Source organism: Puntigrus tetrazona, chromosome 18 (genome assembly GCF_018831695.1).
Source record: "Puntigrus tetrazona isolate hp1 chromosome 18, ASM1883169v1, whole genome shotgun sequence".
In the NCBI taxonomy this organism is placed as follows: domain Eukaryota; kingdom Metazoa; phylum Chordata; class Actinopteri; order Cypriniformes; family Cyprinidae; genus Puntigrus; species Puntigrus tetrazona.
Window position 1 is genome coordinate 13,141,626 of NC_056716.1, and position 26,853 is coordinate 13,168,478.

The 26,853-nt window shown below is 36.5% G+C and overlaps 1 protein-coding gene across 7 annotated transcripts in view; it reads left to right on the forward strand.

Annotated features, from left to right (window-relative positions):
* Nucleotides 1-23,569, forward strand: part of large2 (LARGE xylosyl- and glucuronyltransferase 2) — a 113,227-nt gene extending 89,658 nt beyond the window's left edge. For 6 of the 7 annotated variants that reach the window (XM_043264547.1, XM_043264550.1, XM_043264546.1 and 3 more), the window contains 14 exons: nucleotides 7,287-7,480; nucleotides 9,411-9,700; nucleotides 10,862-10,944; nucleotides 11,426-11,549; nucleotides 13,689-13,860; nucleotides 13,937-14,041; nucleotides 15,460-15,572; nucleotides 15,724-15,849; nucleotides 16,105-16,260; nucleotides 17,796-17,959; nucleotides 19,168-19,446; nucleotides 20,606-20,752; nucleotides 21,650-21,845; nucleotides 21,927-23,569. In XM_043264547.1, the coding sequence (XP_043120482.1) occupies nucleotides 7,381-7,480; nucleotides 9,411-9,700; nucleotides 10,862-10,944; nucleotides 11,426-11,549; nucleotides 13,689-13,860; nucleotides 13,937-14,041; nucleotides 15,460-15,572; nucleotides 15,724-15,849; nucleotides 16,105-16,260; nucleotides 17,796-17,959; nucleotides 19,168-19,446; nucleotides 20,606-20,752; nucleotides 21,650-21,845; nucleotides 21,927-22,124 (2,253 nt within the window). In that variant the 5' untranslated portion in view covers nucleotides 7,287-7,380 and the 3' untranslated portion in view covers nucleotides 22,125-23,569. The remainder of the gene's footprint in view (nucleotides 1-7,286; nucleotides 7,481-9,410; nucleotides 9,701-10,861; nucleotides 10,945-11,425; nucleotides 11,550-13,688; nucleotides 13,861-13,936; nucleotides 14,042-15,459; nucleotides 15,573-15,723; nucleotides 15,850-16,104; nucleotides 16,261-17,795; nucleotides 17,960-19,167; nucleotides 19,447-20,605; nucleotides 20,753-21,649; nucleotides 21,846-21,926) is intronic. The other variant, XM_043264552.1, reaches the window with a different exon arrangement.
* The last annotated feature ends 3,284 nt before the right edge of the window (nucleotides 23,570-26,853 follow it).

Genomic DNA, 26,853 nt, shown 5'->3' on the forward strand with positions numbered 1-26,853 from the left:
GCTAGACCGGATGCAACAAAATGGAATAGAATTCAGCGGTTAAACTCCCTATTACTGCTTTTAATATATATATAGAGAGAGAGAGAGAGAGAGAGAGAAGAGAGAGTGCTTCTATATATTTATATATATATAGATGCCTAAATGTTTTCTAAGATTTACTTTAAGTGACTGTTAGATGATGGCAAAGACGTTCTAAAATCTGATATTGATGCCAGTAAATGAAAAAAATATATATATATATTAGCCAGTAGCTAATATGGCACAAATGTATTGGGAAACACTAATGAACAGAGTATCTTAGAAGGCAGTGTTTGCCTGATTAAATTGTAAGAAAAGCTTCCTAGTTAGACACTGGAAATTCAGAACTGCCCGTGAAACACTTTGTGTGCTGGCAGTGCTGAAAGTGATTGTGCTTTAATCAAAGAGATCTTGTCCCTGATTATATTCACGATTACAATGTCCCTCATTTAAAAGGGTAACGCCGCTGTAATTCCAGGCCTTCTCCACAGAGATTCCCTTCCATTTTAATGGCATTATCATACCGTGACAGACAGCAGCAGCGGAGCTCTTCTCCCACCTGTGCTGTCCACATGACAAAGACGGAGCTGAATAGGTGAAATATTCAGCTAAATTATGTAGCAGATGTTTTATACAGTTGTCACAAGAACAATTACTGTAACATGGGTTTACTTTAAGTGCTTTGCTCAAGGTGACACAAAAGTGACAGTTCACAACATGTCGTATTGCACACATTAAAGGTAATAATAAGTCATTTACTATTTACCATACTATTGACAGCATCAATAATTCAAAATCAAGCCATAAATCACTACTGTTTTGTCACTGATCAGTTGAGTGAATGATTCGACGACAGCTGACTCATTACTGAATGAATCAGCATTTTTTAACAATACAGTACAAATGTGTGCAGTATGAATTTAAATTGTTTATACTGAACAGCTTCATTGGTTCACGGTGTTGTAAAGTTTCTATTGATATGTTTTGCTTACTGTTTTATCAATACTACTCCTTTCACATATTATATAGAAGGGAGGTATGCAATTCAGTTCCTGAAAGAATCAGTGTTTTTGAATGATTCAAATGATAAAGATAGTCGCTTGTCGCCACCTACTTGCAATATTGTGACTTACTGAAAAAGTAAGTTAAAGTCACACTTGCAACGCTGCTCAGACTAATCAGATTCAGGACCAAAGTTTAAAGGAAATGATTGATCTATTTCAGCTTTAAACAAAAAAATACACACTTCAGCTTTAAGTATGGCCTTATGAGCAGTTGGTACAATACTGAAACACCATTTTACACATGCTTTCTACAAAATAAGCATCTAAATGGACATATAGAGGTATGTAAGCTGTTCCAGGACTGCCGACGTGTCTTTTTACACATTTATTGAATTTCTATAGGTTGATAAGCGTAATGTTCAGATAAGAGGGCATATGGACAGTTTGCTCACCCTGATCAATACCGGAGTGCACTAAAAGGGGCTCAGTGGTTTAATGTGTGCTGCCCTACTGCAGATGAGATGAGTATGTAGGCTATAAAAGCCAGCGGGGGCTGAGTGTTATGTATAGTATTTCACCTCCCTCCACTACACAACCTCTGTAATTCCTGTTTACTAGGGCACCTGTCCCTGTAGAGCAGGCTTGAGAGGCTCGTTGCTTGTTCAGATAAAGATCCTTATGAAAGCTGCCAGCTAGCCCACCTTGGCCCGGCTCTCTTCTTCTCTCTTGCTTTGTTTCCTTTTTTTCACATTCACAATCAGTCTTTCTCTGTCGTTTAATGCATTCGGGTGGAGGCCTTTCACCTCTTAAAAGCCCCGTGTCATAAAGATCCTCTGCAAAGTGACCTATTAAAAAGCATCTTAAACCAAAGCTATAAACTGCATGCATTTCCTGCTCGGAAAGATTGACCGGGCGGTACAGATTTGGCTGAGGTAGCGTTTTAGTGTTCAGTCTGAGCAAGATTAGGCAGGTTTTGTAATGTAAGACACAAAAGTGAGAGTTAAACCCCAATGTGACCTCAACTCTAAAGTATTTGTGCCGTTCTACTCCCATAAGCATTAGAGACGAGCCCTGGGGTGACGTTGTGTCATCCGTTGGTTTCTCCTTACTCTCTCTATTCTGAGAATATTAACAAGTGGTAGATGAGAGATATGAACAGAGAGATTTATGCGCCACTGATCAGACCGCCAGCTATGGAAAAGACAAGTTTCAGCTTACCCATGCCAACGCAAACAGAGACTTTCCCTCTTTTGGGTCCTCAAAACAGATGCCACATCTATTACGCTTCTGCAAACAAGCCTGGATAGTTTAATCCGCTGCGTTTCAAGATCTATGAGGTTTTAGGTTCAGATCTTGCGAAGGGAATATTTCAACATAAAATACAAAGCTTTGAAATGATTGAAAAGTCCTGCATTTTCAATGTCCTGCTCAGCTCTAATATTTTTTATTAACTAGACATTTCTCCTTTCTCTATAATTTTTTTAATGGAATGATTACCTAGTAATCACGATGGACTGGAATTATAATCAAAATTCTTGAGAGGGATGAGTCGAATGAACATTACTGGTTGTTGCGTTGAATCTTGCTCTAATTGTTTGCGTAATAAAATTGACATTGAGTATACATTTATTATATTAACACTGTTTATTGTACATTAGGCATTGCTCATAAAAATAAAGGTACAAATCAGTGGTTTCATGATGAACCTTCAACATCCATTGAACTTTTTTCATTCTACCTAAGGTTCTTTAAAGTTAAAAAAGGTACTTTGAGGAACCAAAAAATGGCTTTGATTCATTTGGGAACCTTTATTTTTTAAGGTGTACAATCAGTAAAATTCCTTTGATTTACCTTATGTACTATTTCCAGCTTTAGAACCAGCCAGGTTTAATGAGGGTGAGAGGGGTAATTAACTGTGTTCTGATGACTCCGGCGCTGGCAGCAGTTGAAAGACGTTCTCTAACTGCGAGGGGGCACGTGGTGGGAACCTGGCTGTTTGAATTTACGACCAGCTGACCTTTAGCGCTGGACGTCCACCACCAGGAGTCCTGTGAAGTCTGAAATCACAGGAGAGGAGGAGAAGGGAGTCCGGTGAGAGAAAAGCATTTAAATGTAATTAGGTGTGCGGTCAGGCAGATGTGTCAAATCACACCATGAAAAGGGAAACAGCCGAAAGTTGTCTTTTTGTATTAGAGTTTTGTATGGACTGCATTGTGCATTGAGTTTAGCCTGTGTGTATGTGTGCCCGTAATAATCCAGATTTGACCATTTATATCAGGACCTTGTGGGAATATATTCAACTTTTCATTTATAAAAAAACATCTGTCAAAACACAGATGTCAGTTGTAATAGGAAGAAAAATAAAGTATGTTTATAAGGCTGGTAATTATAAATCGATGAGCAGGATTCAAAGTGGGGTAGAGCAGATGATTTATGCCCACCTGTGGGTGTGTGTTTTATATTAATGTGCTAATATGCCATGTTGCTTGGCAACCGTCAACAGCCGGCAGGCTAATTAACTATACAAATGGTTTATTCTGATTTTTGTCATTAATACGTGTCATTATTGAGCTTTGGTGTCTTTTATTATGTCGCTGTCGCAGCTAAGGCCATGTGCGAAAGTTCTTCAATTGTAATACTGAATACTGATGTCAGTTCAAAAGTTTAAAAAACTTATTTCAAAACATCTCAAAAATATTGCATTTCAGAAACAAAAGCGAGAGAGAGAGAAAAAAAAAGTCAAGTGGTCTGACCACCCAATAATCATCAAATAAATAGCAAAGTGAAATTATTAATTAATTCATTCATTTAATAAAAAAATTTAAATACTAGTAATCACAGTGGTGCCACCGGCAATTTTTTTGTGCAATCAAAGAATTTCATTGATCTTAAATGGATCTTAATGGCATCCTAATGGAATGGATTCCAATGAAGGACCTTTATTTTTTGCAGTTTTATTAAAATCCTTCCAGGCTTTATTTTCCAGAAATTGCTGATGATTCTGAAATGTGCACCATTTATTGTTTGCCTGAATAACATTTTATTAAAAAAAAAAGTAATAAAAGTTCTGGAAAAAAAAGTGAGTCACATAATTGACCCATGGAGATATTTGATGGATGATGACGCAGTTTTAAAAAACCCGAAAGAGCCACGTTGCACCGCTGGTCGATTGTGGGTGACTGAGTTAAACATTATGTACGACTGAAGGAGACAGTCGGTAATTTTTTTTCCAGTTAACCTCTTTGTATCCCTGTCAGTGTGAATTTTGTCTGTGTAATGAAGAGAAGTTTTCACCGTTGTTGGTTTTAAAAAGGCTGCGGAATGCACTCCAGAAACGGCTGCCTCTTCTGTAGGTTAATTGCTTGAGGTTACGTTTCACAAGGTCCATTAATGAAGGTCGACTGTGTGTGTACAGGACTGCAGCCTGTTTATAAAGACCCACCATGTTCGTTGATGCTTTATTCTAACTCATGTAGAGTCTTTCCGATTCTAGAAGAGTACACTTATACACTGGGCTCACTTTTGTAGTTCACATGAAATCATTCAACCTTTTCTTCTTTTATCTGTTATCCCACTAGCCACACATACCTGTACTTGGCATTCATCCCTAAAGTTTGAGAGAGTGTTATACAGCCGTGGCGTGTGTGTGTGTGTGTGTGTGTGGGTGGATGTAATCTGGTAACGAGCGGTGGAGAGCTCACGATGGCCTTGAGTGTTCAAGAGAGCCACACATAAGAGACGACTAACAAACAAACAGCGGCTGGTGTCAGCAGAGTCAGGTGATGAATGACAACATTTATCAAAGAGTTACGATGGTGACCACACAGCACAGATCAACATAAGCTCAGAGACAAACAAAACACACACACACACACACACACACACACACACACACACACACACACACACACACTGTCTACAGTCACTTTCCACTAGCATTAAAATAGGCAGCTGTTGACGGTAGATTTCACTGATTAAAGGGTTTGTTCCTTCTGTCTGACTATTTTAGTCTTGTATGTCTTGTATGCTTTGTGTTTATTTCTGTGGTAGAAATTAGGTTTTTAAAAGGCAAGCATTTTATGAAGCCTAAAATTAAATTTTGTCTGTATATTTTGATGAATGATGAGAATCTTCGGCTAAATTGTTATTTGAAGGCATATTTTTAAGGTAAGTTTTTTAATTCAGGACTTTCAGTTGTTTGTCAGAGACGGAGGTATTAGAGGGCGGGCATTATTTAAAGAGCATCTGATTGGATGAAAAAAGTAAGTGCAAGTGAGTCATTAATATATTGTTTAGTTTTCACAGTGGAACAGATTATGTTATAAATGGTTAACTTTTTTCTTGGTAAAACTTTTGCTAGCACTATCCCAGCAGGCACACAACGTCATAGAATGTTGATATTTTGATCGATTTTGGCTACCATGTTATTGGCTACCAAAATTCAGTGTCAATTCAATGCCTAATAATGTTAATGTTATATATACAGCATTATGAGTATGGGTATCCATTATTTCACCTTTATGTAACCCATAAAAAATTGTTTTATTGTTATAGAGTAATATATATATATATATATATATATATATATATATATATATATATATATATATATATATATATATATATATTAGAGAGAGAGAGAGAGAGAGAGAGAGAGAGAGAGAATAATTGTTAAGTGATAATATTTTGTATACAATAAACCCAATTAATGTTACTATTTTAGGTTATTATTTAGCTGTAATTTACTATACTATAATTTTAATTTATGGTGGTTCACAATGTTAGAATAGCATGCCTTGCACAGCATGGGGTGCAAAATAAATATAATGTAAAAATAAATAAAATGAAAAAATATTGAAAAGTGCAGAAAAAGCTTTGACCTGCAGTTGTGTGAGTGAAGCAGTCATTAATAAACATAAGAAAAAGTCAACGCAGTCAGCACCTGAAATACCACCTCTGAATTCCCAGGAGGCAAAATGTAATAATCAAAACGCACACTCTCTCTATCAAGGATGTGTGTGTGTGTGTGTGTATATATATATATATATATATATATATATATATATATATATATAATATATATATTTATTTATTTTTATTATTGTCAGCATCCAATCTTCCTGCAGTCATATGTCTAATTATACTGAAGCATGATTAATTAAACCCATAATAAAACAAAGACAATTTTGTCTCTCTACTGTCTCCTTTCTCCCACTCCCTCTCCTTCTTTCTCTTTTTTTCCTGTCGTTAATCTGCGTCTGCTGGGGTGATGGAGAGCCTCCCACGGCTCGCTCTTTAATTAAGAGTGGTGTAAACAACAATGGCTGTCGTGTTGCCCACGTGGCGTGAACACAGACATGAATGCGTGCCGTAAAGTGACGTGCAGAGAGGTTGAGCGTGTTACTCTGGGCAGCCGCAAGCCAGAAGCTTACTGCAGACGCAATGCTGCGCAAACATAGAAAAGCAACACAGAATCAATATTTATTATTATACCGCTGTCTTGCTGTACTGACGCTTTTATAGACAGACTGAAATGCATTTGTTTAGAAGCTTTGATGAAAGCTGTAGCCATGCATTTTCAGTGATGCATGATTCAGATTACTGATTTTTCGATTTTTGTTTTGTTCTTGTCTTTTGTAATTGTTTTATTGGCAGCTCAAAACATAATATAATGGTATTTAGTGTATGTTTAAGAACATAGAAGCACAGATTCAACCAATGGTCTAATTTCAGCACAGGGCTATCTGTTTTTTGTTGTTGTTGTCCTTATTATTTTAGTTAATTTAGTAACAGTAGTAAAATTACATACAAGTTATTAATTGTATGTAAAACCCATCAAGCCATCAAGTTCCCAGCTAAAAGAGGGATTTGTATATATGTATATATATATGTGTGTGTATATATATATATATATATATATATATATATATATATATATATATATATATATATATATATATATATATATATATATATATATATATATATATAAGCTACTGTACAAATATGAGAGTGTTTCTTAATTTTCTTCCTTACAGAGTCTAGAGCTGTCACATACACATGACACTTATGACAGTGATTTCTGTCAGGTAGTGGAGACATTTTATGCTTGGGATCCCAAATAAAAAGAACAGGCAAATCTACACGGACCAGTGCAAGCGCAGAGCTCTATGAATGACAGCTGCAGCAGTAGTACGACCCTTTAGATTCTCGATGGGCCTGTGCATTACTAACCAACGACCTCTTCCCCTGTCTCTCCTCCAGACGAGAGGATGCTGCAGGAGACCAGCTCTAGAGCAAGTCCAACCTGATCGCTCCATCCCCCTCCCTCCCCGGCCCAGTCCTCCACAATCCCAGGATGCTCTGCCCCTGCCGAGGGAAGCTGAAGCTGCTGGTGGTGTCTCTGAGTTTCGTCATCCTGTTCACCTGGCTTTACCTGCTCGTTGGGAACTCAGAAAGTGAGTATCGAGATGCCTATCGTCAGATCTTCAGATTTCTGTAAAGAAGCGATCTCTGTGAGACAGACACTGGCCTATTTTTCTGTGTTCTGATGTAAAAGCTGGACCGACAAAGAGTTTTCCTTTTAAGCCGGGGTGACTTGGGTGTTGAGGCTGTCAGTCATAGCCTTATCTCGGGTCTGTGTGCTAAAATCCTCATCTGATGGGTCTGTCATCCTCAGAGACGCACAATAACGCTGTGGAGTGCTGATAACGCAACTGATCTGCTGCCAGATCTTAGAAAGCTAATCATTATAAAAGCGCATTCTCTCGCTCTCTGTCTGGCCTGTGAACATATCCATCCCTATCATGAGAAACGCACACATAGGCCTGGGCTGCACACAGAAAGGAACACTATCGGAGCATGATCATCGGTATTCGTAAGACTGGAAGAGTTTAAGGGAAAACTTGTCGTTCCCTTTAGAAAAACTACTGGAGATATATTTCTGAACTTCAAAAGATTTGGTGGGCCATTGTTTGAATCAGGTGCGTTGGAGAGGTGGTTTTTAAAGCAAGGTTCTTTCAAGGAATGCCTTCAAGTGTTAATACATTGTGCTGAATCGTGCCATATTAAGTTAAATTAATATTTAAGCAGTAAGGTAAGAGCGCCTGCAACCCCTTCAGCTGTGACTTCACAATGCAGTGTAGCCTGTATGAAATTGGTTGCTTTTATATAGCGTTGCTAATAGAATTTATTAGGGATACAACTTAGGTGCACCAAACGGTTACGTTGCAGTACAATTTCACACACCACATAAACAGAATAGGTAGGAGAGATGACTAATGATTTGCAGATACTTATTTTACTTGACGCTCCAGTATAAACAGAGTAGGCTACCTGTGATCACAAGGTTAAAAAGTGAAAGTAAAACTAAGCCATTGTGCATTCAGTGGTTTCAATGCAAGGCATAATAGCGGCTCAGAATATTAGATAGGCTATTGTATAATTACCCAATGATAATTCTGTGAGAGAAAGTATTGAAGTATATATTTTCCACCCATCTCATATTTATTCCCTTTAAGGAGTTCCGTAGTACACGTCATTTTCTTTCCATACATGCAGAGCCGTTGAAACTGAAATTTATGTTGATAAAAAATTGTTTTCTGTTAAATGTAGTTTTCTGTTAATAGGTTTGGCATTTTAAGAAGTTCATTTTGCGCAGTTCACTTCAGTTCATTTGCCCTTTTCTGTTTTTTGTTGTTGTTTTTTAATAGTACATTATGTTAACAAGCATTTTTTTTGAATAACCTCATAATTATAGATCGCATTGTTTCTGGAGGGCTCAGAAAAGCATTTCTCCATCCGCTGTCTAAGCTACAGTAAAGGAAGTGCGAGTGTTCTTGTGGTTTCGTCAGCCAATCAGGGCTTGTCAATTTCCTGAGTCACGAATCACTTGCCATTTACGTCTCAGGTGAGCGGCTCGAAACTCATAAGCAAAGATGTAGATTACACATCACATACTTCCAGTGGCCCTGTGCCCGACTGCCTCAGATGAATGTGAATGCTAATGGCCGCTGGATGAGAAACGACATGGTCACGCTCAGTAAGATGGCTCCCAAACTCTGGTTAACAGGGATGAGTGATCTGCACTCGCTTCTACATGAGCGCAACACAAGAAAATCCATCAAATCGTTCCGATAAATTCAATGCCTGTTACTTTGTTCTCCCTGATCACACCCAATTTTCTGCTACTTTAATCATTCCAGCAGAGAACAGCGTGTAGATTGAGATACTCTTGGAGTCTGTCTTAAATCTGAATGACATTCACGTATATTGTCTCTGTGCAAATTCACCTCAAGCTTCCTATTTCTTTACCTCTCATCCATCCATCTCTGGGGTGTAATCTGTCAAGATCACTCGAATGAAATGAAATCTGTTGTGCCGTATCAGACGGGCGTTCCCTGCTCCTCTCCGCATGCTTGGTGGAATCCACAGAAGCACGGCTGCTGGAACGGGACGTCCTGGCATCGCGGGTTCGAGAGGTGGAGGAAGAGAACCGGCAGATCCGACTCCAGCTGAGCCAATCGCAGGGCCTGGCTGCCCAGCCTGCCGAGGGTAACTATGGCAACCAGCAGTGGGTGGCATCCGCAGACACCGGTCCAGAAGACGTGGAGAACACAGCCGAGGAACGGGCCAATCACAGCGAGTGTTCTCGCTCTCCCACCGCCGAGAAGTGTGAGGTTAGATGACATATTAGGTCCTGTCAGATGTGAGAACAAATCTTTAGAGGAACGTACAGCGGCCCCAAAAAGCATTTAAATCACGCTTCTGGAAAAGAGTTCGTGAAAGGTTTCGCAAACACTTTTCGAGCATATTTCACAAAGACAAGTTCGATAGGTTGAGATGACAAAACGATATAAAGTCGAAGTGAAAACAAAAGATACTAAAAATCACGTCAAGTCAGTTAATACTAAATAATGCAAACTTGTCTCATAAAAATACATACCTCTGTGCACCGTTTTTATGTACCTTATTGCAATAGAAAAATGTCCACAGAGTGGCTCTAAAACACAGGTTCAATATGTGACCCCTGGCACATTTTTATTACATTGATATAGGTATGTAGTGCAGTGGTTTTGATTTAAATATCCGTTGCTAAAAGTTAAAGCTCTATCAAGTTGGAAATATGCCCTACACCAAATCCAACCCTAAACCTACCCGATAGTGTTAACAAATGCAAAACTGATATAAAAAGGCATTTGCTCATTTCAACTTCTTTTTACACATATTTGAACTGTTTTGTCGAAGCGTAATTACACAGGATTCAAACCGGTGCTCTTCTCCTCTCAAGTACATCTCTGTACTCTGTGAGCTACTGAACAAACGCACCGTGTGATGTACTGTGTGATGCTAACATTCAAAAGCATCAGTTTTAAATCTCCCAGCATATTAGTCATAACGTGATATTCTTCAAGTAATTGTGCAAAAATTAGGCTTTTGTAAATTTGAGTGAAAAGGAATAAAAGGTACCAGAGTTTTACTGACTCTAGTGTTCGTTTCTTTTGTAAACTGCAGTGATATGTACCTGTTGGTACGTATTTCATGTATCACTAACAAGTGCACCCAGGTATATTTGTGCCATTAAACCAAGTAGAAATAACGGCTCTAAAATGTCTTAGTTCTGTGGTAAGTACTGCAATCATCATGCCACTGTAATTTGATATTTTGTATTTATTAAATCAGTATATCAATTGTATTGTGGCATACGTGTAATTAGTTTCTGGATGGCCGCTGTATGTTAGATTATGTTTAAAGCCTACACTATATGTTTTAGGAATAATTTAACAAAGCTAAAGTTATTTAGCCCAATCTGAAACGTTGGCTTTTCTCTCCACACACAGTTGATTCACGTGGCATGTGTATGTGCGGGTCACAACGCCAGTCGGGACGTGGTCACTCTGGTCAAATCTATCCTGTTTCACAGGTAAGAACAAACAGGAAAATGAATAGTAATGAATAGCGATATAATAGTATAGTGACACCAATATATAGAGCTGCATTAGATCCAGTCGATTTTTAATCACAATGAATCATTTGTGAGCACTAATATATGTATTGCATTTAATTGCATTTTTAATTCCAAAATTAACATTTTTCTGAATTTGAACTTTGCATTTTGCCGATTTTTTTATTGTGACATTCAAAAAATTCTGTTTTCATTTCTAATTCAAAATTTTTATTATTTTAAATTTGAATTTGTAATTTAGCATTTTTTTTAAAACTTGTTTTGGTTTAAAATTCCAAAGTTCAAATACCAGATTTTATATTCCAAAAATATTTATTTTTTTAATTCTACATTCTACATAAAAAAATATTTAAATATATTTCAAATCAGGACGTGGTCACCTTAGTATCTTAGCCTGATGCATTCATACTGTATAACATCTCAACATCTCTCTTTTCAGGAGAAATCCACTTCACTTTCATTTCATCACAGATACGGTGGCCAACCAGATCCTCAGCTCTCTGTTCCAGTCGTGGATGGTTCCATCTGTGCAAGTCAGCTTCTATGACGCTGACGAACTCAAAGTAAGCACCCGCCTCATCATGCTTCCATGACTCCAGACTGGCACTTTGACCAAGACATAATGACCGTGTCACAGAGCACCATAATGGAGGTTTAATGGGAGGTCATAAGCAGCGATAGCTTTCGCGATGGCAATGACAGTTCTGAAGAATGATGTCGATCACGATCCTCTTTGAGCTCGTTCAGGCACAAACAACTGGAATGAAAGACATGTCATACGCGTTTATGGATTGTAATGAGGGGGCAAAGGTCCCCTTGGGACAGTATGGCTTGTCTGTGATAGTGGAAACATTGAGGTTGTTTACACTCCAGCGATCTCAAGAGCTTTCGCTCTCTGAGAACTCTTTCACGCTCCAGAGGGAGAGAGAAAACACAGAATTATTCATTTCTGTTCATATATTTAAAGTGACAGTGCTCTTCTTTTTTTTTTACAACTTGGCATGTGAGAGCAGCCTTTGCTGTGGAGCTGAATTATTCACTGTCTGTTGTGAATTTTTTTTATGCAGTGCACGGTACACTGAAAAGAGCGAAGTGACAATCAAAGAGCATGCCTCCTCCTCTGCACACGCATGCACACTTTTTTCTAGGAGAGCGCATTCTAGTTTACATTACACTGCACTCTCAAGGACACTCACATGAATGCATGCACGCTCTCGCATGCACAATAACACACAAACATTCGTTCTCTCCCGTTTTGTGCTCCCGCAGTGCTTTCACCTCTGATTGTCAGCTGTTTGGCTCGGAGCCGTCTCTAATCACGCGGATTTTACATCCTGTGTCTCCGCTGTGCATAGAGACCTCTTTGCTCTCCTGAGTATATGAAAGCTAAGCTGCAGGAAATCCAGTCTTTTTCAATCAACCCCTCTCCGGCAGATTATTATTAAACCTGAGCTCAGGTCATTAAGGATGTATGCTGAAAAGATGAAGCGTACAATGAGAACTGTAGAGGGTTATTTCCATGGGTGCAGATGATGCTTTAACTTCAGAATACGGTTCAGAACACAAAGAGCACAATGAGCGCCTCTGGTAGGTAAGTTGCAAGTTAGTAAGATACATCTGAAAACTATATTCTTCTCAGGTAAAATATATCATTAGTTTTAAAAGTCACTACACCCAGGAATACTTACATTTAATTCTGTGTACATTATTATTATTATATCAATGTTTTACTGATTTTCTCTGACATTCATCACCTGAGAATAACAGTACAGCTGTGTGTGGTAAAATACTGTAATACTCAGCTGCTGAGCAGAGAGCACAATTTTATTAAATTAATAAATAAATAAAATACATTACTATACTATACTATAAAAATGTATTTAACAAGTTAAGAACTACATCACTAGTGGCCCATATTTTCAGAAAAGTTGAAACTCTGGTCATATTTTTTCCCAAGAACATTTTACCAATCCAATCCCAAACCACATCAATCTTCATAACTACTATTGATTTTGTGTTTAATCATATATAAGAGATGTATAACGGTCCAGGAAGGCTAAAAAGTCAAAAACTCCTTATATTCAGGTGTATCGAATTATTGCGCATATTTTCTTTTTCCAGATAAAATGAACTGCAACTTTCCTTGTAATCTCTCTCTCTTTCTCTCTTTCTTGATTATGAGTGAAAAATGAATAAAATTTACATTTAAATATTTACATAGTATGTAAATAATGTTTAAAAGTGTAAAGTATATAGATATATACTGTTGATTTTATATATATATATATATATATATATATATATATATATATATATTTATATATATATATATATATATATATATATATATATATATATATATATATATATGTGTGTGTGTGTGTGTGTGTGTGTGTATCAACAGTATATATTTATATATTAAGCATTTACATATGTATATATGTATATGTATGTACAGTATAAATCATTGTTGCTGATTTGGTTGTGTTTTGCCACGTTGATTTTCTAGTGAGCAATATATCAAATACCTTTCTAAGATTGCAGTGTTGTAATTTAGAAAGCTGACTGGTTTTCGTTGAAGTCTGTATTAAGAATAAATAATGAGATCTCTAGGTAAAGAAAAAAAGATTCTCTGGGTAGACTGCTAAGGCCTTTTGCTGGTTTCTCACAGATTTCTGTGTTTGCCTCTCTCACTCTTCTAGTCAGAGGTGTCATGGATACCAAACAAACACTATTCAGGAATTTATGGCCTGATGAAGCTCACTCTCACCAAAGCTCTGCCGTCCAACCTTTCAAAGGTCATCGTCCTCGATACAGACATCACCTTCGCCACTGACATCGCCGAGCTGTGGGCCATCTTCCGGAAGTTCACAGGTAATCAGAAGCTTCCCTTCAGCCGTCGTAGAAATCGTCCGGACAGTGTGATTTAACGCCGACGTTGTGATTGCAGAGAAACAGGTGATTGGTCTGGTGGAGAATCAGAGCGATTGGTACCTCGGGAATCTGTGGAAAAATCACAAACCCTGGCCAGCCCTCGGACGAGGCTTTAACACAGGTGAGGACATCCAGCTTCCCTTCCTTCTTCACTACTGTGTTCCAAACAGCAGAAAGCAGCTCAGAGCCGCTGGCGTTACGAGGCAAATTAGTGCGATGGTGATTCTAATAAAGAAAGGGGATGAAAGGAAGAAAAGAGTACTGTTTTAATAATTGAACATACCCTAAATACACTGTTGAAAGTTTGGAATAAATATGAATTTTTTATGTTTTTGCAAAAAAGTCTCTTTATGCTCACAGAGGCTGCATTTATTTGATAACTGCGAAATATGATTCCAATCTAAAATACATATATTAGTGCTGCACAGCAATTAATTGCGATTAATCGTGTATTTATATAATATATGTGTGTGTACTATGTAAATGTATTATGTATTCAGTATCACAGTATATAAAGTATATATTTATGTTATGTATATAATTAATATGTTTACATTTTTTCAATATATAAATATATATATATATTTTATATATATATATATATATATATATATATATTACAGCATCACTGAGCAAGTTTTATTGGGTAACTGGAAATGTTTAAAAGCATTTATTTATTACTTTTGATCCATTTAATTCATCCTTGTTGAATAAAAGCATTCATATCAGTTCTTACTTATTGCTGTTTCCACAAAAAATATGAAGCATCACAAATGTTTTCAGCATTCATAATAACAAATGATTCCTGAGCACTGGAGATTGCACTAATATTGTATAATAATACTGTTTCACTGTGTTTCTGATCAAATAATTGAAGCATTGGTGGGCAAAAAAGACTTCTTTCAAAAACATGAAAAAATTTTAAAGGGGTCATATGATGTTGCTAAAAAGAACACTATTTTGTGTATTTTGTGTAATGCGTTTTGCTTATTCGGTTCAAGATGAAAAAAACTTTATTATTATTTACATATAAAGCTCATCATTTTAAAAGAAAGTGATGTGTGCTCTGATTGGCCAGCTATTAAGTGCGTTGCGATTGGCCGAATCACGTGGAAACGTCTAAAGGAAACGTTACAAACGAGCCATTTATAGCATCCAGAGGGTAATAACTACTTTTTTTTTACGTGTCGCGTTATATTGCACCTCGTAAACATAATACCATAATTGCCATTAAATAAAAAAAAGTAAATTAAGCAGTAAATGAATTTAAAAAGAGCACGTTTTTTTTCGTTGGATTGGTTGTTGATTTGATTTTACCACAGCCATTCTTGGCAAAACGAAATCTAAAGATATCAAATTGAGGTACAATCAATTTCCTTTGAACTAAAAAGAGCCCGTGCAGCTTTTGCAGGGAAGAGCACGCAGGGCACGATCACGTCTGAATGCGGCACAATGCTTATGTCACACTGAGAATTTCATTTCAGCTCGAAAAGGGGAATAGTTTGCGCTGATGACAGGTGTTTCTTTTTGAACCCGCAGGTGTGATTTTGCTCTACCTTGAGAGACTGCGTCGCATCGGCTGGGAGCAGATGTGGAGACTGACGGCCGAGAGAGAGCTAATGAGCATGCTTTCGACATCCCTGGCAGACCAGGTCCGTGTCTTTCATAGACGATACCAAACCGCTTAAGAAGAATCTGTTTTCGTAAGATTGTGCCTTGCGCATGATGAAATCCGAGCTAACCGTGCTTGAGTAATGTTGCGTAACGCAACTGGTGCGTTATATTGTTGTGTTGTGTTCGCAGGACATATTCAACGCATTCATAAAGCAGAACCCAGTTCTGGTGCATCAGCTGCCGTGTTTCTGGAACGTACAGTTATCGGATCACACTCGCTCTGAGCAGTGTTACACCGAGGTGTCGGATCTAAAGGTAACAATACATCTGAAGCCTTTTAGGTGCACTGGGTGTCAACTGCCAAACTGACCCACAGGAATTAAAACTAGCGATTCGCTCAAAGGGGCGCTTAATTGGTTCAGGCTTCGCTTTATTCTTCGCCAAATTCAACGCCTCTAATGCAAACGGTCGCACAACCGTCACATTCACTTCCTGACGAATTTCCATTTCAGCATGGAAATGACGTCTTCGAAGCTGTTTATTGCTCAGTTTGGTTATTTCCCCCTGCAGGTCATTCACTGGAACTCTCCTAAAAAGCTGAGGGTGAAAAACAAGCACGTGGAGTTTTTCCGTAATCTGTACTTGACGTTCCTGGAGTATGACGGGAATCTCCTGCGACGGGAGCTCTTCGGGTGTCCCAGTCAGGCCAGCTCTGAGAGCACGGCGGTGAGTTACTTCAGTGGCAGATTATGCAGGATTTTGCAAATATCTTGGAGCGGCACTCAGATAATCACCATGTTACTTGACACATGTCACGGAAATGCTTAAAGACGCTATGAAATACATGCGCATCTTATAAATGGACTGTATGTCTGACCGTCACGGGATATGTTTCTGCCTGAAATTGAGTTTTTTTGAAAACAGTTAAATGTTAATTAAATATTAAATATTAGATGAAAAATGTATTTAATTGAGTAGTCTGTGCCAAAGTCCAGATTTTTTTTGTTTAAGTGGAAACAGTAAAAAGGCTGACTGAAATAAAATGAATCAAAACTAAAACTTAAACATTGAGCAAGTAAATAAGTAAATCTGAATAATGATATTTAAACAAATAATAAAAAACACATAAAATTACAAAAAAAAGGTATATAAATTAAAGCTAACTTCTATATATGAATTATAAATAATGAACTTATTGCATTGTAAAACTTATATAAAAATATTAAAATTAAAAATTAAAACAGAATAGTAATATGTATTAAAATGCACATAAAAAAAAAGACTATAAAATAAACATTTAAATAAAAATGTAAGTTTAAAAATAACATTGAAATAATGATTAATTCTTGCTTTTTTAAATTAGTCATTAAATAATATTTTTCTTTATTATATAAATGAATATGAACAAAAGCAACAATAATAACAAAAACAACGCTGCTTTAAAGAATGTTGAACTCTCATGTTATTTTCAGATAAACGTTTGGGCTATGGAGGTGTAATAATACATTTCAAATTAATTTATTAGTAATAAAAATATAAAAATTGTCATATATAAACTAATTCAAAGACATAAACACGAACGTTAACTCGTAATCAAAAAAGTTAATGAAATAGTTAATTAATTAAGTTAATTACATTTTAAAAAAATGTAATCGTGAATTGCAAAATCTAACTCGGAATTGCAAATAAAAGCGAGAATTCTGATGTAAGATGTACGTTTTTGAGTTTATGTCTTGCAACAAGAAAATTCATATTCTAATTATGAAAACAATTTATTCTGCCTCAAACATCTCAGAATTGTGATATAAAAAGCTATTTTTCCCCTCCAGCAAAGCAAGCAAGAAAGAAAAACTGATTGATTGATGGATATCATATTTTGTGTTTATCCAATCCAAAGACTTTTATGTACTTTCTTCCTGCTAATCATTTTGCACAGTCATGCGAGAAAGCTCATTTGCTGTCTTTTTGACAGCTACCTCACTGTTCAGGTTTTCTGATAATCAGATGGCGCTTTTTTTTTTATTTCCCCTGCCTGTGCCTCCGCTCTTCTGTATATGGTGGGCGCCCTGAAACTGCAGACCTGGAGAAGACTTCCTAAAGAACATATTCCTAAACTGGATCGTTCTAAATAAGTAATGAATCCCTGGGTCTAAAAGGAGCTTGGCAGTTTCTCTCGAAGTCTCGAAGGGCAACTCGACTAGGGCCTGCTTGATGCGTCCTTCTCGGCACAGCTCATAAAACACACTCTTCCTTGTTTCCAGCTTCAGCAAGCACTGGAGGAGTTAGATGAGGACGACCAGTGCTATGATTTCCGGAGGGAGCGAATCATGGTGCACAGGGTGCATCTGTACTTCCTGCAGTATGAATACACACCTACAGATGACGGCACGGACATCACGCTGGTGGCCCAGCTCTCCATGGACAGGTAAGGATGAGTGCGCTGTCACGTTTAGACCACGCTCATGCCAAGCCAATTTAATGACGTTGTGTTTAATAATGAGTTAAATCTGTGCAGCACTCTGATTACTACAAGCATTGCCAGTTAATAAGATTTTCAAAACAGGGTGATTATTGATATCTTAGTGCAACGGAAACAGTTAAATGAAACAAAGTTGAAATAAAAAATAAAATATTCATACTAAATATTCAAATAATACTAAATATTCAAAAATAAAGTAAATAAATAAATAGTAAACCCGAATAGTAATAGTATATATATAAAAATATATATATTGAAAATATATATAAAATATAATACACATAATGAAAAAAAAAAAAAAATAAAGGTATTCAAATTTAAAGCTAAATAAAAATGTACTGTATTTTAAAACGTAGTATATACAATTATAAAAATAAAACAAAAATGTACAAATATTAAAACTTAATAGTAATATTTGCAACAAATACTAATAAGAAACTGCACATAAGAAAAATACTATAAAATAAGATATATATTCAAATAAAAAATGTAATAAAAAAACTTAACATTTAAAATGATCAATATTATTATTGTATAATTATTTTAAAATATTAATAAAAATTATAGTAGTATATAAATAATGCCTAAATTACACTGCTTTAAAGCATGTTAAACCGTCACGTTATTGTCAGGTATACTTTATATTAGGGTATATTAGTATTTGTTATAAAAATAAATTATTTCAATTATAACTATTTGTAGCACATTTAGTTTTTTTGTTATTAATTGAATTATTATTAATTGCCATATAATTTATTGTATTCACTTACAGATGTATTTAACTAAAAGCCCTACTTTCTTATAGTCTGTAAGACTGATAAGAGTAAGAAAACAAAAATCTATTAACTTTCATTTAGACTCTTTTAAGTCTTTCCACTGAGCTATTTAAAACACGCTTTTTGATATCACTGTTTTACCATGAAATAGTCCTGTCATTTTCAGAAGGATGATTGTCATGCAGGATAGCAGCTTTTTTGTGTTTGAAACAAGTATCAACTAGAACCGCTTTACATGGCGAAGATCTGAACATCCCATACTAGCTACAGAAAGCTCGCCCTGCAGGTTTAAAAAAAAGCATCAAAAGAGCCCGTAATCTTGCCTCAATGCAGTTACTGGCCAAACATTCACCAGAGACGCTTTGTGTTTGTCCACAGACTGCAGATGCTGGAGGCCATCTGTAAACACTGGGAGGGCCCCATTAGTTTGGCCCTGTACATGTCTGATGCCGAGGCCCAGCAGTTCCTGCGTTACGCTCAGGCCTCTGAAGTCCTCAAGAACCGCAAGAACGTGGGCTATCATATCGTTTATAAGGAGGGTCAGTTTTACCCTGTCAATCTGGTACGCAATGTGGCGCTCCGCAACGTCAACACACCCTACGTTTTTCTGACTGATGTAGATTTTCTGCCCATGTACGGCCTCTACGATTACCTCAGGTGAGCTGTGAACTTCTTGTGATGTGTCTGTTAATGCGCTCTGGGTTATAAAGTCAGAATTGTGAGATATAAAGTCACAGTTGTAACATAGCAAGTTTATATCTTACAATTGTGACTTTATATCATGCAATTCTCACTTTATAACTCGCAGTTGCGTTTATATCACACATTTCTGTTTTTATCATGCAATTCTGACTATATTACGCAATTCTAACTTTATAACTCTCAATTCTGACTTTAAAACTGAATTCTGACTTTATTACTCGCGATTCTGACTATATTACGCAATTCTGACTTTATTACGGAATTCTGACTTTATATCTTTCAGACTATATTAATTCTGACTATATTACGCAATTCTGACTTTATTACGGAATTCTGACTATATTAGGCAATTCTGACTTTATAACTCAATTCTGACTTTATAACTCAATTCTGACTTTATAACTCAATTCTGACTTTATAACTCAATTCTGATTTTATAACTCAATTCTGACTTTATATCTTTCAATTCTGACTACATGACACAATTCTGACTTTATAACTCTCAATTCTGACTTTAAAACTCAATTCTGACTTTATAACTGTCAAACGTGGACTCTTTTGTGTTATTGTTTTTGTCGTGTGCCATGTGTTCTGTGACCTACTTTAGTTAATTGTCTTAGCGTTTTCACCTGTGTCTTATTTAAGTATTTACGTTGAGTATTTAAGTCCTGTGATTTCAGTTCTGTTTGTCCGATCTCGTCTATGTTTTACGTGGATTTAGTTCATCTTTCTGTCTACCCGTTTGCCCGCCTGCCCGGAGTACTTATCTTGTATATGTGTTTGATTAAACTCGTTCATTTGGATATTCTCGTCAAGTGCTCCTTCACCCCTAAACCACATCGTGACAATAACTCTCAGTTCTGACTTTATAACTCGCAATTGCTTTTATATCACACAATTCTGACTTTATAACTCACGATTCTAACTATATCACAGAATTAAAACTTTGTAATCCCATTTTGCGAGTTTATGTCACACAGTTCTGAGAAAAAAAGTCATAATTGTGAGATAAAAAGTATTACCTTTATTTACTTTTACCTTTTTTATTTTTTATTCAGTGGCAGAAATGGGTTTCCATACATTTCTGTAATATATCTCTGTTTTTTTTACTTAGAAAAAGTATAGTGCAACTGGACATGGCCAATACCAAGAAGGCTCTGGTTGTGCCTGCCTTTGAGACGCTGAGATATCGCCTCTCTTTTCCTAAATCTAAGGCTGAGCTGCTGTCTATGCTGGACATGGGGACTCTCTACACCTTCAGGTACAGCACAAATTCTAAATAATAATTTCATTATTAAACTCCAGGGTGTTTCGAATTAATATTAGGGTGAAAAACTGATAAGGGTCGTTCTCAATAAACAAAAGGGAAATTTTTGTAGAAATCCACAAGCCACATTTGAACAAACTGTATATATGTTGTTTTCATGTACCTTTGAAAAACCTTTCAAGAAATGTTATACTAAAGCCAAAGCAAAATAAAAAAAAAAATGTATACATTGAACATATGTGAGTGTACACATGCTAAACATTTAAAAATTTCATAAATATAATTTATTTTTATTTAAGTTTTTAAGAAGCCAATCCACCCCAATTTTAAAAAGTGGTTTAACCCTTTTTTTTCAAATCTGACATTTTAAGGGATGTATTGGGTCATCTTTTCTTATTGCATTTCCTGCTTATATTTAAGTTTAAGTTTTTTATGCAATTTACAAATTGACATTTATTGTATATTTTATCAATTAATTACGTTTTTTTTTTTGTTTTTTTTTTGTGCATTTTATATGTCATGTCCCCATTAGCCAGCATTAGAGAACTAAATATTAGTTAAATTACTAAAAGATACATAAGTGTAAACTTACACTTTCAGTATTATTTAAATTTTCAAAACAAAGTTTTGGAATCACTTTTAAATAAAATGATGTTTGATATGTTTTTGAACGATAAATATGAAGAGTACATTTTCCAAAATAGAGGACTCCATTTTTAACTATTCTCAAAAATCATGTCTTTTCATTGTGCATTCCAATTAATCTCGATCAAACTCTGTTTTTGCAAATAAACTTTTTATATATTCAATCAAAACAAGTCTTTAGCTCATGATTAAAAGTCCGCTAAAAATGTTCAAATGCATTAATTTACCGCTCTCCTTAAATTGTAGGTATCACGTCTGGACAAAGGGTCACGCGCCAACCAATTACGCCAAGTGGAGAACAGCCACGACGCCATACAAGGTGGAGTGGGAGGCGGATTTTGAGCCGTACGTTGTGGTGCGACGAGACTGTCCCGAGTACGACCAGAGATTTGTTGGCTTTGGCTGGAACAAAGTATCCCACATTATGGAGCTCGATGCTCAGGTAAGCTTTTAAAGACACTCAAAGGCATGTTTCTACAACCGGTTCAAGTGTCCCTAATTGTCACATTTCCTTGTTCCAAAGGAGTACGATCTTATCGTGTTACCAAATGCCTTCATGATCCACATGCCCCACGCGCCCAGCTTCGACATCTCAAAGTTTCGCTCCAGTCCGAGCTACCGCTACTGCTTGACGACGCTGAAGGACGAGTTCCACCAAGACCTTTCTCGAAAGTACGGTTCTGCTGCTCTCAAGTACCTCACGGCACAGAGGAACATCTGAAAACTGCTTCAAATGTACTTTAGCGCACAGGAGAACGGCTCTGTCTAGTCATTTGAGGCTCGACAGCCAACACGCTGCTCTGCTACATGTGCGTCCAGAGGAACGAAGCTGAAGCCCACGTCTCTGCTGAAGACTATGAAATTAAAGCTTTAATTCTTCTTTTTGATAAGTCATACGGCAGAGAACCCTGAAAACCAATGACATCAGCAACACACCCATCAGACTGGTGGCGAAAACTCGACCAAACATGCTTGAACTGCTTATAAAAGACATTGGTAGACGTCTTGCGGTGACCCACCTGCTTTATAGCCTAAAACGAACGGTCACGATAAAGACCTTTTTTTGACAATCAGGGCTTTTTCTTCGCTAAAGATCTACGGCTAGCGGTCCACGGCGCTACGCAGCTTTGAATCTTCTGAAACCATTCGATGGAGCATCGATAGGACGAGAACTGAATGAGCTTTCCAAAGACTCTTCTGCTGGACTGAAGTGTGGGGAGGCCATCAAGACGAGGGACTTTTAAGCCTTATAATTTCACGGATATTTAAAATATTTAAAAATATTTTTCTTTGTTTTTAATGAAGACAAAACAGTTTATGAACAACGACCTACAGCCTACGTACGTTTTACGGTGTGAAATCGAAAAATTGCGTTATTTTTTAATTTAGAAACACTGATTTGCTTGTAGCGAGGTCGAACGCTCGAGGTTTCGAGGAGGATTGATCAGTGCGTTTTAACTGCTGCATTTATAATTGTCACATAACAAATGGCGCATATTATGACGTGCTTAGTGTATACCGGGATGCTTCGAATCACTTTTCTCACTTTTCAAAAAAAAAAAAAAAAAAAATTGCACTACATACTGTTACAAAAAACACGACTATATGTACATCTGCATTGATATCCACCCAAGGGACCATTAAAAAAAAAAAGAGGCATCCGTTGCAGAAGATTCTTCCGGACTGAGTAATTGCTGACACTTCCTGTTATTGAAAACGATATTTATCTCGTGAAATGTCACATTCTGGTCAGCCCTGAAATAAGAACCCGATGTCCAATTCGGCATCAGTCACTCAAAGATGTGTTTGTAAAAAACGTAAAAGAAAAAAAAATATGTGAAAGGTTGTACGAACCGTTGTACCAGTCGCTGCTGTCACAATGTAATTCCCAGTGTGTCCCGTCTTTATAAAGAAACGCTCCTCCAGGTCATATTGAGTTGACCCCTCACACGCCACCCATGCCCTTCCGCTCCATCAGACTGCAGATTTACGGTAAATACCCGTGCCTTTGCTGTGTTGCGAAAACTGGATATTGATTGTACTACTGTACGCATCAGCGGGGCCTGCAAGAATACAGGTACTCTATTTATTATTGTTGACTTAAATCAATCATATTTTTCTATGTAGGGGACAAAGTGCTTTAAATAAATTCTCCCTGTTTCTATAGTTTGCCAAAGTTCTTGTGCTTTTTATTTTACAAGAGGAAATGAGTCACACGTTGCTTTGCGCTTTTTGCCGAATGTCCTATCTTTGAGTTTGTTGTAGGATTCGGGGGGTGACTCATAGTTAGGAGGTCTACAGCGCGGGGCGGCGCTGATAAGGAAAAAAGCATTACCTTGTCACATGTTTTTCTCCTCCTCCACACTAATCTCACAAAGAAGCGCGATGAAAGAGAGTTTTATCCCCAAAAAGGGGTATTTTTTTAAAAGTGGCTCTTTATAACAACAGTTCATAGACCAGATCTGTCAGGTTAAACAAAAAAACAACATAATATTAGTCAGTTTCTTTAGTCACACTCTTAGTCATACAAAAAAAAGAAGGTACTGTATTGAATTTGCACTTATAGTTCACATCTCTGTCCCACTTTATATTAAGTGGTCTCGTACTATGTGCTTATATTTAAATGAATCATTTGGTACAATGCACTACATACATGTTTTTAAAAATACCTATTTATAATTACACTGTTGACCCATCCGTTACACCTTAAACCTACCTATACCACCTAACCTGTTCATAACAGCAATAAGTACATTGTCCTAACTTTTAGTTAAGGCCATCTAATAAGTGTGACCCAAATCAAATATAAAGACATTTACAGTTGTGGCCAAAATGATTAGAACACCTGAAAGATCTGAAAATATTCTGAGCACAACAAATATCAGATGAAGTGAGTCACACTTTAGTATTTGGTATGTCCATCTTTTGCAGCGTTTCTACCTCAACATTCATGTTATCCTGTGCCTTCTGCAAGCCAAAGGCTTTCTTTTGAATGTGCAATAGATTTTTCAGTGGGGCTGGGATCCGGACTTTGAGGGAAACCGTCCATCATTTTCAGTGTTCCAGCAGGTTCCTTCCATCGCAGGTAGTTCCAGTAACCGTTTGTTTTATGGTTATTGTTATGGCCAGTTGAACAAAACCGATTGGAACCGTGTTTTGTTCAGCACTGTAAGTCTACTGTAAGTACATTGTCATGACACAGTTAAGCACCCCTTAAAATGACATTTCAAATCATTATGTTTTAATGTAGCTTAATGAAAAATACACATTTTGATATGTTGATTAACACACTGTTCACATGAGGTTAACCTCACATATCACGCTTGATATTGACGGTTATTTGATGTTACATATAAACTTATATTTTAATATATTTTAAATGCACTCAGATTACAAATATATAAAAACCATAACCCATCCAAGATGTAGAGGAGTTTGTTTATCAGAACAGATTTGAAATATTTAGCATTGCTCACCAATAGATCCTCTGCGGTGAATGGGTGCCGTCAGAATGAGAGTACAAAAGCTGATCAAAAAATCATAACAATACACAAGTCTAGTTAATTTCTTGTGAAGAGATAAGCTGTGTGTTTGTAAGAAACGAGTACAATTTGAAGTCGTTCTAACTTTAAATTACATAAAATTTTACATAACTGATGAACGTAACTGAAATTTATTTTTATGAGCTGTTCAGACTCTCATTCTTTAACCATATTTAAAAGACAATATAAATAGCTACGGGACTTAAAGTCAAAAAAGCACTCTAAAGTCCTCATAACTGCATTATTTATACATTTCTACTGCATTTTCATTTATTAGCAATTTACATGCACTTAAGTGCTGGATAAATAAATTGGCTGGAGATGTTGCAATGCACGTAAAGATAAACTATTAACTTCAGCTGCAGGATGTATAACCGGTGGACTGTAATTTGAGACCCCCGCTCCAGATATTACAGTAGACTTGCTGTTACTGTTTACTGCAAATGACTTCAGCCAATCCAGCTGTTAGTGGCATGAGGGTGAAGTTGATCAATTGTTTTCCAAATGGATTTGACGCCTGTTAAAACAAAGTTAATTTCCGGCAATTGCAGGAGAGAGGCTGCGGTAAGCAGAGCCCTGAGAGCGAGCGGAGGGCTGTTTCCTGCGCCGCGTGGGCTAATGCATGTGTAATTGCCTGAAGTGGCCCTTTATGACATCATGAATCAGAAACCATTGCACACAGTCAAAGAGTTTCAAGCCGCTTTTTCAGCATTCATTCGCTCTACCCAGCAGCTCATTACAGGAAACTCTGCTCACAGTGTGAGCGCTGCAGCTCAGGATGTCCCAGCAACAATCTAGAAAATGGACTCGCATCAGGAAACATGCTCAAGCTTGAATAATTCATTAGATACAAGACAGTGGCAAGTAAAATGCTGTTTCGTGCTGATTCCAAAAGTCCCATACGAGTCTCTGATTTTTCAACCAGGGGCTTCCCAAATCTATTTTTGATTGCATTATTATTATTATAATTATTGCTCATTATTAACTGATAAATATTATATTCTCTGTTTGTTTTTCTTCATTATAGAATCTACATTTCTTTTTTGGCTTAGTGATTTCAGACCATGCTTTTTTGCATTTACGTGAGAAAAAGTATGCTCAATACAACAGATGAAAACTGAGAAAATACACTACTGGTCTAAGTTTTTAAAAGTCTCTTACACTCAAAAAGCTTTCATTTATTTGATCGAAAATACATTAATAAAAAACAGTTTTATATTTAATATATTTAAACTGCATTTTATTCATGTGATTTCAGAATCCATTATCATAATTATGCTGATTCAATATTTGTCAGTGCTGATTTTAATATTGAAAAACGTTTTTGTAGAAACCTTTTTTTATTTTTTCCAGAAATTTAGTGAACATCATTTATTTGAAAAATACATTTTTCTAACATTACACACTTCGCTTTTGACTTCGCCTTCAATGTATTATTGCAGATTAAAACTATTTATTTTCTCAACACGAATTTTGAGTGGTAGTACATTATGATTTCCACAGAAATTACATTTTAAAATGTTTTCAACATTAAACTGTAGTAATATTTGTACGATATTATTTCTACTGTATTTTTGATCAAATAATTGCAGTCTTGATGAGTACAAGAGACTTGTTTTAAACAATAATAAAAAAAAGGTAAATATTCCAGACTTTTGACCGATACAGAAAGAACAGATACAGAATTCTCATTAATGCTGTCAGCATTTAAATCGATTAATTTGTGTTGAGTGAGTCGAATAGGAAATAGTTTCTTCAGATTGGCCCACGCGGATCAATGGCAATACCCCACTGCACCGTTTATTATCTCTTAAGTTAATGACAGGAATCAAAACAATCCATTTATCAACCGGTGACAGCCTCCAGATATCTTCACAGCTCAATGGTGTGACTGCTCGATATTGATAT